At 36.7% G+C, this 12,701-nt stretch overlaps 1 protein-coding gene across 4 annotated transcripts in view; it reads right to left on the reverse strand.

Moving 5' to 3' along the window:
• LOC150106270 (mini-chromosome maintenance complex-binding protein) overlaps positions 1-12,701 on the reverse strand; it is a 219,422-nt gene that overhangs the window by 105,820 nt on the left and 100,901 nt on the right. For all 4 annotated transcript variants that reach the window (XM_090392291.1, XM_090392292.1, XM_090392293.1 and 1 more), the window contains exons 5-6: positions 12,318-12,423; positions 1,756-1,944 (exon numbers count right to left, since the gene is read on the reverse strand). In XM_090392291.1, coding sequence (XP_090248417.1) covers positions 1,756-1,944; positions 12,318-12,423 — 295 coding nt within the window. The remainder of the gene's footprint in view (positions 1-1,755; positions 1,945-12,317; positions 12,424-12,701) is intronic.

A 12,701-nucleotide genomic window follows, 5' to 3' on the forward strand; every position in this document is an offset into this window, starting at 1 on the left:
ACATGAAGTAACTTCTCAACTAGGCCACTTGTACACTCAATGGACAAAATATCAGAGAGAGGAGTGAAAGGAAGTTGACACTGGCATTCCCCGCACAGAGTGAAACATACTGAAACTGAATGCACACAAAGTAGACATCGGGGATTTCCGACAGTGTATTGAAATCGAATCAAATAGTACATGTTTACTTGAAGGGAGTGTGGATAATAATACTTGCCACAACCACTGATGTAGATGATAAATTTTACAAGGAATCATGTCAAACAAAGACAGAAAAAAAACAATACAAGCAGTATTATAAAATTCAAAACACACTAACATCAAATTCATCAGTTCATTCATTCTTATCATTACTGATAAAAATTCAAATTCTTATGTAATAATCATTACATCATTATTATACCATTAAATACTTTCTCCATACTGCACAAGAGCAATTAGCATGATTTTTGTACTTCTTATAACAATACATATACAATTTATTTCTGTAGTTGCTAAAGGACTGATTTTAGAAAAATAAATGTGTTTAAGTTAAGGGATATTACATCCCATATAGTTTCTTAGCCGAATAAGAAACTCAAAGAGTTTCATGCCGAATATAGTAGAAACTGTATAAAGTTCGGCGATTCCAAGCGTAATACCTGGATACTGCAGCACTGATCCCAAAGGGTAGTGCAAGCTGGGGCAACTCGTGGTAGAAGTGGAGCAAGCTCCAATCACTATTCTTGATATTTGCCCATAATGTGAACTTAGCTCCTAGGAACTGTATTTTTGTTCACATTATGAGAGAAGGTCACTACCCAGACCGGTTTCGACCTTTATTGAGGTCTCATCAGTGAGTAGCCAGACCTAGTTGATATCAAGTTTGTAGCGAACAGAACTTGTCCCCCTTCTACGAGTATTGCCGTAAGGTGCTCTAAATTATTAGATATGTGAAGAGCCAAAGGCTTCAATTCGGCGACATATAACTTGTTTAAGTTAAGGGTGGCTTTTAAGCATTACAGATGATGCAAAATACAATCAACTCACAATACAATAATACTTTATTACAGTAGGTCATTTACTACAATTTCTTTTAGCACATATGAAGCTGTAGTCTATTTTTCAGCAGTACTATTGGCTGTAATCTTTTGATATACTCAATTTCAAAAACTTTAACTGTACATGTGCAAGTATATGTTTCTTTATGATTACTATGAACATAAATCTTAAACTTATAATTCAGCTTCCCTCTGCCTAGTCAGCACTAGTGAAAATAATAAAATAAAAAATACCATAAAGATCTGAAAGTTGGCAGCTTTTTTTTTTTTTTAAATTTGAATCCTACCTCATATTCATAACTTGAAAATTCATGATAAATGAATTTTTGACATTCGAAAACATTTACCTAATAACGTATATATTCTTGAAAAGAGGGGGAAAAAAAAAAAAAAAAGAATTCTCTCTGTATAGTGATTACGGATCACATGCAGATCCTATTTTTGCAGATGATATCAGGAGAGAAAAAAAAAAAGTTCTTCAAAACAACAGAAAACTTTTTCTTATTTAAACATACTTTTAGACTTTCAGACCCACTCACCTTCACTCTTGGTCAAGTGCCATATCACCAAACAGCCTCTCCCCAAAAGTACTATGCAATTTATGAATGACATCTATTCAGATGTCAAATCTTGTAATGTGTCTTTATTATTTTAGAATATCTAGTTCAGTAATTTAAAAATACTTATCAAACATTTTAAAAAGATTGCGATTTACCTTCTCTTGTTTCCACATGACATGATCTGGAACAGTTCCGTTTTGACTGATTATATAAACTTTTTCTATCTTCCATACAATGAAGTTCATTTTCCTCATTACTACTTTGACTTTCATCTAGCAAACGTTTAGCCTTAGAGCAAGCAGAGATATTAACAGATGTACCAACATTAATGGAATTCAGGGAGTATATGTAGAAGCATGTTAAGTCAAATAGCAAAATTCTCATATATAATAATGCCATATGATACAGCATATGTTAATGGATAATCATGTAGCCTATTATTTTTTGGAATATTGGTGAATAGAAATACACTTTTTGTTTTAGATGACCCATAAACTTCACATACTAAACACACCAGTTCTGAGGGAGAAAAACTTTTATTACACCAGAACACACACAGTTTTTTTTGAAACAGACAGACTATTCCTCTCACAATGGTGGTGCTGTGTCCCTTAACAACAACAGTCGGTAGAATCTCTGAAGCAAAGATGTTTTATTTTTTTGGAATAATTTTGAAGGATTATATGCATTTCACCAAAATTTATTTAATTAGTGAAACTGAGACTGCAAGCATAATAATTATCAAGGTTGCTATGTTTTGTATAGAACTTTGTGGATAACAGTTAACGATGGAAAAAAGTGGTGGTAAGAATGACCAAGTGCACTAAGTGAAAACTGAGTTTGTTGAGTGGTGTGGATTTTACTAAACAGTATTCATTGTCAGGAGTGTAATATGTATGCGTGAGGTGAATGTTGCAGGTGTGTGTATTTGTTGAGAGATTAAACAAGAGAAGTGAGATAGCGAAGATCATCAGAATGTGTAGTGCAGTGATCTAAATGAAAGTCATAAATGGGAAGTGAACACCAGACGAAAGGCAAAAGAAAGATGGGTGTAAGACTGAGAATGATAGAAGAGCGAATGTGAGAATATGAGTGTAGAGAATGTGATAGAGAATATGGATATGATTGAAAACGGGAAAGTGAGCATAAAGGTGGAAACAGAAGTTCGCCCAACTGATGATGATGCAAGAATGGAAGAAAGCCCAACTAACAAAGCAATAGTGGAAATGATTACAGGAATGCACGAAATGAAGATTGATATTATTAAGATGAGAAATGAGATGAGGTGTATGCAAAAATGAAATTAGACATATATGTGAGGGAGTTAGTGGTTGTGTTTGGAACCAATGATTTGGTTGGACAGAGTGAATAAAAGCAGATTACTGAGGAAAGTGAAAAGGAGGAAGAGTAATTTGTGTGTTTCTCAGGCAATGATGACAATGATGAGTTGCAGTTGAGAGCAAAGATCTTGAATCGAATGTTAGTGAAAATGTGTGAAAAGAAATGAGTGCAGCTTGTGAATGTGTGGGGGAGTTTGAGGGACAAATGGAACCATATTAAAGTGATGGACTGCATGTGAATTGTTTTGAAGTGAGTCACCTGGGAAGGATATTACTGTAAAGAAGTGTAATCAGTTATGCAAACAAGTTATTCATAGAAGTCAGAGCTCATGTAAATGAGAAGGAGAGTGGACATGGAGAGACCAATGTGAATGCAAGTTGAACAGTTTAAAGACAGCAAAAGTGCAGTACGAGAAGAAATTAGACAATCAATCTAAGAAAAATCTCAGTCAGTTCATTTATTATGTGGGAAGTAGAAGAAAAAAATGACTATGAAAGAATGATGACAGTTGATGACATTGGCAGATTAGTAATTGATGCATAGGATATGGTTTAAGTATTCAATGAGCAGTTTATCAGTGTATTTCATTCTCATGGTAGCAACATTGTGGGAAGCTGAAATGTAGAGGACATATGGAGGAGTGACTGATGGTGAATGAACAGGAGGTACAAGAGGAGAGGAATTAAGTAAACCTGATGTTAATAAGGTAGTAGAAGTTGACAACATGTCACTGCATGTCTTGAAGGAATGCTAGAGGGAATAACGGCACCTTTGGTACATTGTTTTGGGAGTTGCCCTTTTGTAAAACTAATGACAAACATGAGTCCTGCAATAGGGTGAGTCCCAAAGGAATGGAAGGTAGGAAAAATTGTTCCACTTCACAAAGGAGAAATAAGACCGAAGCTACAAGTTATTAGCCAATCACTGTGTCTAGAGTTTCAAAGATGTTAGAGCCTAGTTGATGAAGAATAGAATTCAGAAATGGGTTGATAATAGCAGTATTTTTTTATTATGATCAGCATGGCATTGTTGGGGGGGGGGGGTCATGTTTCAGCAAGGTGACTAATTCACTAGATAAAGGAGATGCATATGCAGGGATTTTTCAAAGGCCTTTGATAGACTGCCACGTGACATGCTGATAGATGACCTGAAACAGATGGGATTAGATAACAGACTGGTGAGATGGATAGTTGACAACTTGCTGATACCTGACTGTCTGTCAGGTATCAGCAGGTTATGTATGGAGTGGGATTCCAAAAGATAAAAGTCACTAGTGAAGTGCCACACGATCTGTTTCAGGACCATTATTGTTTAACTTCTAAGTTAATGACACAACTGACTTAACTGGAGATGTGCAGCTGTTTGCCAATGATGCAAACTTGGGAAGAAGAACCATGAGAAGTAGAGCAAATGTTGCAGCCTTGCAGGAGGATCTCAGTAGACTATGTGAGTAGGCAAGAGCTATCAGATTAATGTTTAAAAGTACAACATCTTGAAATATGGTAGGCAAGGATGAGATGCAGAGTATAAAAATAATGGGTAAAATTTTGAAGGAGGTGGAAGATATGAGAAATTTGGGAGTGACAAGTGAAGTTTAAGGGGTCATGTTGCTATAATTGAAAAAATATAACATATTATGGCAATAATGAAGAGGACACTGACATGCAGAAGCAAAGAGGTTATGGTTCCCCTTATAAAAAGCTTTGATCAAGCCACATATGGATTACTGTGCACAGATTTGGTCTGCTGGTTTTCAAAGGGCTGAGGATATATTGGAGAGGGTCCAGAGAAGGCTTACTAAATTCAATGTCAGGTCTACAGTCTGATGTCAGTGTCAGGAATATAACAGTCTGATGGCAGGGTGTGAGTGTGGAGGCAGCCTGGTGAACGCTTATTACCTCAGTGTGTTGTACGTACCAACAGTATAAAGTTTGGTGGTGGAGGAGTAATGGTGTGGGGTGCATTCAGGCTGGTTTGGAGTGGGACCACTGGTTAGGTACCTTGATATTCTGGATAATCAGGTGCTGCCTACACTGTGGAGTTTTTATGGAAAGGACCCATGTTACTATCAAGACGACAATGCCCCATGCTACAAAGCTGCAGCTGTTATGGAATGGTATGAATAGATGGGTGTTGAACAACTGCCCTGGCCTGCACAGTCCTGACCTCAACCCCATCGAATACCTGTGGGACAAATTGGAAAGGCGATTGAGGTTTGGAGCAGCATGTCCTTGCTCTGTCACAAAACTCAATGCTCCTTTGATGGAAGAATGGAGACAAATTCCACACATTGGCAGAAAGCCTCCCTCAAACAGTGCAGGAGGTGATCAAAGCCAAAGGTGGACAATACCCAATATTAGGGTTCACCTGCTGGTATCAATTGTAAATTGCTAATATTGGGTATGTCCACCTTTGGCGCTGATATATAAACATATGTCAGCGGCGAATATTCCAGTTGTGATAGGTGTGCTGTGCACACCCATGGCATAGCAATATCACCGATATTATTTTTTGCATTTATTCCTGTTAAAAACTCCCCTAATTGTTTCCTGGCTTCGTGTGAGTCCTAAAATTAAAGACAATATATTAATGATTCAAGAAGAGGACACTTTTCAGTGCATAAACATTGCATTACGGGTGCGCAATCAAAAATACTCACACCTTTGAGGTGTAACAAACGATTACATGGCGAGTGAAATCATTTTGCAGGAATAGAACATTTCACAGAATAATTTTTTAGATGCACTCTCCTGTGCAAAGGTGCAGCTTCACAAACTCATTGCTAGAAAGTGGATAACATGCCAATATAGGATCAGAAAATTTATAGATGCTTAAGATCATTAAAGACACCATCAGGATGTGCAAAACTGCATCACATTAGATTCACCACCACATTACTGAGAAGAAAAAAAATGGAACAAGTACATTTATCCTAAACCTCCATTAATTTTTATGGCTATTTTGCCTATTTTTCTTTAGGAGTACCCCTTGTATAATGTCATTGGTTTTTTACTCAATTTTTTAAAACATTATTAGAGTATACAATCCTTCTCCTTTCCCCTAAAAGTATTCTATCTTTCACCTTCTTCCCAAAGAATTTACAGACCATCCTTGTAAACTTGATTTTTAATCCACATACATACATTTTTCTATTGCCACATTTCCATCCCCCTCCCCCACTTCCTCTCTGTCATACATAAATGTTTATCGTTATATGCCTGATGCTGCTCCAAAAGAAGAACATCCTACAAAGGTATGTCCAAAATTATTTCTTCCTTGTGTTTTTCATATTCTACATCTCTAAAATATCAATAATTATTATTATTATTATTCCTGACACCTCCAAGGAGTCCGAAGACTCATCGCGGGAGGACACCTACAACTGTCTCATCACTACACCAAACCTCTACTACGAATCATCTCCATCAACGCCATCATGTTTTAATGTTTTAAAAAATCGAGTAAAAAGCCAATGACATTTTACAAGAGGTACTCCTAAAGAAAAATAGGCAAAAATAGCCATAAAAATTAATATTAATTTAGAGGAATAGCATGGAAAATTTTCTAGAAATAATATTTATTAAACCTCCATCTTCAGTGCTAACACAATGAAAGGGATGTGTTCCTATATTGTATCATAATGAATGATGAAACCTGGACATGGTCCTACAAACCCAAACTAAAACAATAACTGAATAAATAACATGTTACACCAATTGTGGCTTATAATAGTAATAGTGTTGTTATTTGCTATTTGGTTCCAGAGGGTTAAAATGTCAATGCAGAATCCTACTGACAGTTTCTGGAGGATCATCTGAATCCAGTGTGATGCAATAAGAGTGTCTATGATTCATTGCTGGTACTCCAAACCTATAATGCATGACTATGCCTACTGCTGTATTACTTTATCAAGTAATACAGCAGTCAATTGAAATGTATAGGGGCTTCCCACAATGAGTGTTGGGACTCTATGGAAATGTCATGTAATAATAATAAAAAAAATATATTAATGAGAACTGACCTAGTGATGGAATTCATTGACAACCAAATGATTAGGAAGTGTTGATTAGGTGTTGCATAGGAAGTGACTATACTGAAATGAAACTTGTCTTGAAAACATGATGCTACTACTTTCCATTCGTAATCTGTATATAAATATACACTGCTTGAAAAGAAGTCAACAGACACCATAGTCTGAGGAACAAACAGCAATGGCACCCACCTTAATAAGATGTAGGACCTCCTTTCACTGCCATGATTGCAGCAGTCCAACAGGGTATACTTTCCAAAAAAGGTACGATAGCGATCAATGGAAATTTTGGGCTATTCTTCCTGTAGGCATGCAATGAGATCTTGGACTGTTGTGAGACAGACATCAATTAACCTCACTGGATGCTCCAGTTCATCCCACAGACGTTCAATAGGATTCAGATCAGGACTCTGTGGAGGTCAGTCAAGTGTGGTGACATTCATGTCCACAACCACACAGTTACAGCAGCAGCTTTATGACATGGTACATTATCTTGATGAAAGAGACAATGGTCCGTTCCATAGAAATGCCACATAGCAGGAAGCATTGCATTGAGCAGAATGTTCAGATACTTCTCGGAGTACAATGATTGTGAAACCACAAACAGAGGCCAAGGTCAAACCAGGACCATACCATCACACTGCCACCTCGAATTTCATAGTTGAGGTTATGCACTCTGGTAAAAGACATTCGCTGGGCATCTGCGGCACTTTACTCATCCATCTGCTTGATAGAGTATGTATCATGATTCAACACTCTAACTCAGCTTTCCAAGCTTCCACATCCCACTGTTCATGTTCTTTGTACCACGAAAGACAACACTGCATGCTGGTTCAGGTAATGTGAGGCTTGCATATTGTGATCCCACCATGGAAATCCATGTTGTGAGCCTTGGTTCTGATTGTTTTTGTGTATATTCATGTTCCAGTTGATACTCAGAACTCCGCAGAAGTCCAACCGCCACACTCACGTTTGGTGAGTGTGGTGGGTCATCCACTGTGGGTAACACTTGCAATTGACTCCTGTGCTTCCATCTCAGCATGGTATCACTGATTATTGACCTGAGATTGCCTAATTTGTCAACAATTTGCTGAACAAATAGGTCTGAAATATATTGAAATATATCACAATGTCTCTTTCAAATACAGAAGTCCAACCACAACACTCACGTTTGGTGAGTGTGGTGGGTCATTCACTGTGGGTAGCACTTGCAATTGACTCCTGGCTTCCATCTCAGCATGGTATCACTGATTATTGACCTGAGATTGCCTAATTTGTTAACAATTTGCTGAACAAATAGGTCTGAAATATATCGCATCCTATCACAATGTCTCTTTCAAAAATGCTGCCAGTTCCCTTCTTGCACCCATTTCACCCGGACACAGTTGCACTGACTTGGGAGCATCATATTCCTCCAATTGATACTGGCTATAAACACGACTCATTAGAAGGCATGATGCAACTTGTCCATGGGAGGGGGGGGTCCCCGTTCACTTCTTTTCAAGCAGTGTATATATATATTCCTTTCATATATCTGCTAAAAAAAATAAAAATCCACTAATGTCATTTTATTTCCCTATACAGGGAGCAGACAAGGCCATTTCAGTATAGCAAATCAAAGACAGCTGGCCCAAAAGTATTAGTTATTATACACAGCATCTGGCAAAGAGAGGTGGTTGACAACTGCTGCCATGTCGTGGTCCCTGATCCTAAAACTATATTTTCTGAAATAGTGTGGGTTCTACAATCGATATTCTTGAGTTTACAGGATGAAAAACCCAGGTTTCGGGAAGAAAAAACCCACTTGCCAGTGCCAGAGATCAACTAACTCGGGAACTAGTTGAAGAAAGGCTTAGCAAAAGTTCCTCTAGTCAGTTACTAGAATGAAACCTAGGTCTTAATGGTATCTCCAGCTGGATGTAGGCATGCACACACCAATGATCTCCAGAGCTATGCCAGCAGCAGCTAAGTACTGGCAGGGCCTCCCTACCTTGACCTGTCCAGCTAGGGAGGCCCTAGCTGGACAGGTCAGAGTATTGTAAAGGGGAACGGCCCCAGAGAACTAGTTTACAGATAATCTTAGAAGGCACTAGAGTGATAATAATAGATAAAATAACAGAAAGTAACGACGTAACAATGGGAAGGGTCACTACCCAGACCGGTTTCAACCTTTATTGAGGTCTGAGTAGTGACCCTTTCCGTAATGCATAGCATTATACATGTCTGTAAAGATGTGCTTTGCATTATGGGATACAAAGGTGATGAGAAGTCATTAGTCTCTATATACGAGTTGTCCAGTCCTGAAAATACTTCAGACGCAAACTTTATATACTTCTTAAGTATTCTGCAAATGAGCAGGTTCTTCTCTTAGTAGCAAAAACTTTCTTTCCACCCTCTTCTGTTCTGAGCCTCCTCTTTCAAGGTGGTTGTGTACCTGTCTCCATTCAGCATGTCATCTAGCATTGTTTTCCTTACTCTTCCTCTGGGTCTTTTTCTGTCTATTTTTCCTTCGATGGCATCTCTGATGATTCCATTTCCTCTCAGAATATGTCCGATCCAGTTTCCCTTTCTTCTTTTTATCCTCTTTAACAGACTTCTTTCTTCTTCTACTCTTTTTAGACCCTTTTCATTAGTTATTTTATCTGTCCACTTGATTTTTTCCATCCTTCTCCAAATCCACATCCAACTATATTATGAGAAAGCATTCCATAAAATAGAGAAAAACTAAGTATAACAATAATAAATATCCATTGCATTTAGTACAAACTATACAAAGTTTATATAAACTTTGTTTAATCAAAAATAGTCATAAAAGATAAAATTGCATAACAGGTGACCCAGTTTAATTATTTAGGTTGATAATAACATATCTAAAAGACAAAGATATAAATGAAAAAAAAAAAATAAAGAAATCTCCAGAAATCTGTGGAACAATTAAAAGGACACTAAATAAAAAAAGATAAGAAACACAACTTAAATTTAAGTTGGGTTTCTTAATTATATGGTTCAGAAATATGGACTGTTACAAAAGAGATCAAAGTAAAATACAGGTAGCAGAAATGAGATTTCAGGAACATTCAAAAGATGCACAAAATTAGACCATATAAAAAATGAAGACATCAGAAGAGAGGTAAGTATTTATCTGACCTCCATGAAGACAAAGACTTGTCAGAGGAGATAGAAGGGTGATCTGAAAAGTTCTCGGCCTAACAATGAAAAATGAATTTATAATTTCAAAATTATTTTTACTTTTCAGCATTATCTCCCTTAAGACTAATACATTTATTCCAACGATACTCCAGCACCATTATCCCATCTCTGTAGTGATTCTCAGTAAGATCTGCAAAATATCACTCTACAGCTGCAATCAATTCTTGATTCGAAGAAAAAAGCTGATCAGCGAGGAAGAGTTTTAGTTGTGGGAAGAGATAGAAGTCAGAGGGAGCCAAATCTGGGGAATAGGGTGGATGTTCCAACAATTCATAGTGCAGATCCCTTAATTTTCCCATTGCCAAAACACCTTTGTAGGCAAGTGCATTGTCCTGATGAAGATGATTTTTTTTATTCTGCAAACTGGGTCTTTTCTCATGAATTTTTCATCTAGTCTGGTTAAAAGATCAGAATAATATTCCCAGTTATTGTTTTACCCTTTTCAAGATAATTAATAAACAAAATGCTTTTAGCATCCTAAAACACCGACGCCATGATCTTTTCTGCTGATGGAACCGACTTTGTCTTATTTCGTGCTGTTTTGACTGCTGTTTGGATTCTGGTGTGTAATGGTGAATCCAAGTCTCATCCATAGTAATAAATCAATGCACAAAATCAGTTTTATTCTTGTTTGCACTGTTCAGAGATTTTCGTGTGAGTGCGTTTTTGATCTCCACGGCACCCATCTTGCGCAAAGCTTTTTCATTTGCAAATCTTCATGCAAAATATATCCTACACGTTCTTTTGAAATGTCCTATAGTCTCAGCAATTTCATGCACTTTGACTCGCCAGTTATCCAGTACCATATTGTGCACTTGATCAATGATTTCTGGTGTTGTTACACTTTTTGGACGTCCTTCACATGGATTATCTTGAAGGCTGTTACAGCCATGTTTAAACTCAGTAGCCCATTTCTTAATTGTTGAAAACGAAGAAGAAGAGTACCCATAAACTTTCATGAACTTTGAATGAATTTCTTTTGGCTTTAAACTGCTTTTACAAAGAATTTTATAACCATATGATATTCTATTTTATCCATTTCAAGAGATACAGATAACACTTTGGTTCCAACAGCTGTATAAAAAAAAATACTTGATACAATGACCTGCAATTTCACATGGATGCTTATGACAGATGTACAAATTTAGAAAAAAAACATCTTGCTGATGGTGTTGCCATTTATGGTCGAGGCCGAGAACTTTTCAGACCACCCTCGTACACACTATCACACACAAATTTCATCCAACCGTGCAACTTACCAACCACTCTCCATGCAAAGAACCTTCCCTCAATCCATTGCTCACACCCTCCTATAAGGATACAGTTTCCAGGGATGGCCTCTTCATTTCTTCTACTCCCCTCTCCCATTGTATAAAAAATTTCTATGTCAACCTGATAACAACCCCTGACTAAATTATGTCTCAATAAATCATATCCCCCCACCAACACTCTTCCTCCTCCTATTTGCAAGGCTTTGAAAATTCTATTCTTTAACAACCAAAGCCTCTAGCAGATGTCCACAAAGGGTACTCCAAATAGTTAGTACTGCAGTCCTATTTCTATTGAATTTCATTTAATTTTGTGTGGAGACGTGCATTACATTTATATCCTACTCCCAGAAACTTCTGGGAGTAGGATATAACTGAAATGAAATAATGGAAGAACTGAATGTTGGTTTTACTCCAAAGCAAAACAATATGGTTAAGCTGAAATATCATCAATCTAGACAATTAAATCAACTGACATTTCTTGAAAGATGTAGGGATATGTTACTAAATTATTTATCATAATTTGGTTAAAAAAAAAAACCATCCATATTCACATATGTGGGAGTTTTGTTTTGTTGCAAGAACAGATTACTGCAACTCACAGAACCCAGCCCTCAGCAGTACTCAAGCTGGAAGAACTACAAGAAACCAGACCAAAATAAATAAAAAAATTAAAATCCTTTGTCAATAAAACTTGGAGATGTGACATGTTTCAGGCAACACTATACATCATACTCCACTCCACTTCATTTTTTTTTTTTTTTAATTATGGTTTGAAGTTATGAAAGTAATTTAGTAACATCATATATTTAATAAATGCGACTTTTTTCCTTCCATATATCTAAAAATGAAAGAGCATTATTAAAGGATATTTCTTGCACCCATGCATTTTCTCCAGGTATCGTTATGCAGTAGAAAGTTTGCCTATCCATTGTGACATTTCTGGGAGACTGAAAGTCAATTTCTTCAAAGGTCTGAAATGAGAATTAGTTAACTATTAAGTAAAACATGCCAAGTGGATAAACTGCTTAATGAAAGTTCATCATTTATTTAAATTTCATTCTATAATAAAATATAATAAAAACAAGTTTATATATCTCTCAGGCTTCTGTAGTTTGAATTCATGCAAACTAAAAACACTTAGCTCTAGAGGGGTTGCTGTCCTTATCTGATAAATCATAAGAAGTAAACACATAAACGAAGATGTTCAAATCAGAGCCATCTACAAAATTCATACAGATTAAAACAAACA

Source organism: Typopeltis vanoorti, chromosome 5, assembly GCF_054136105.1.
Source record: "Typopeltis vanoorti isolate ZY-2024b chromosome 5, IOZ_Tvanoo_1.0, whole genome shotgun sequence".
Classification (NCBI taxonomy): domain Eukaryota; kingdom Metazoa; phylum Arthropoda; class Arachnida; order Uropygi; family Thelyphonidae; genus Typopeltis; species Typopeltis vanoorti.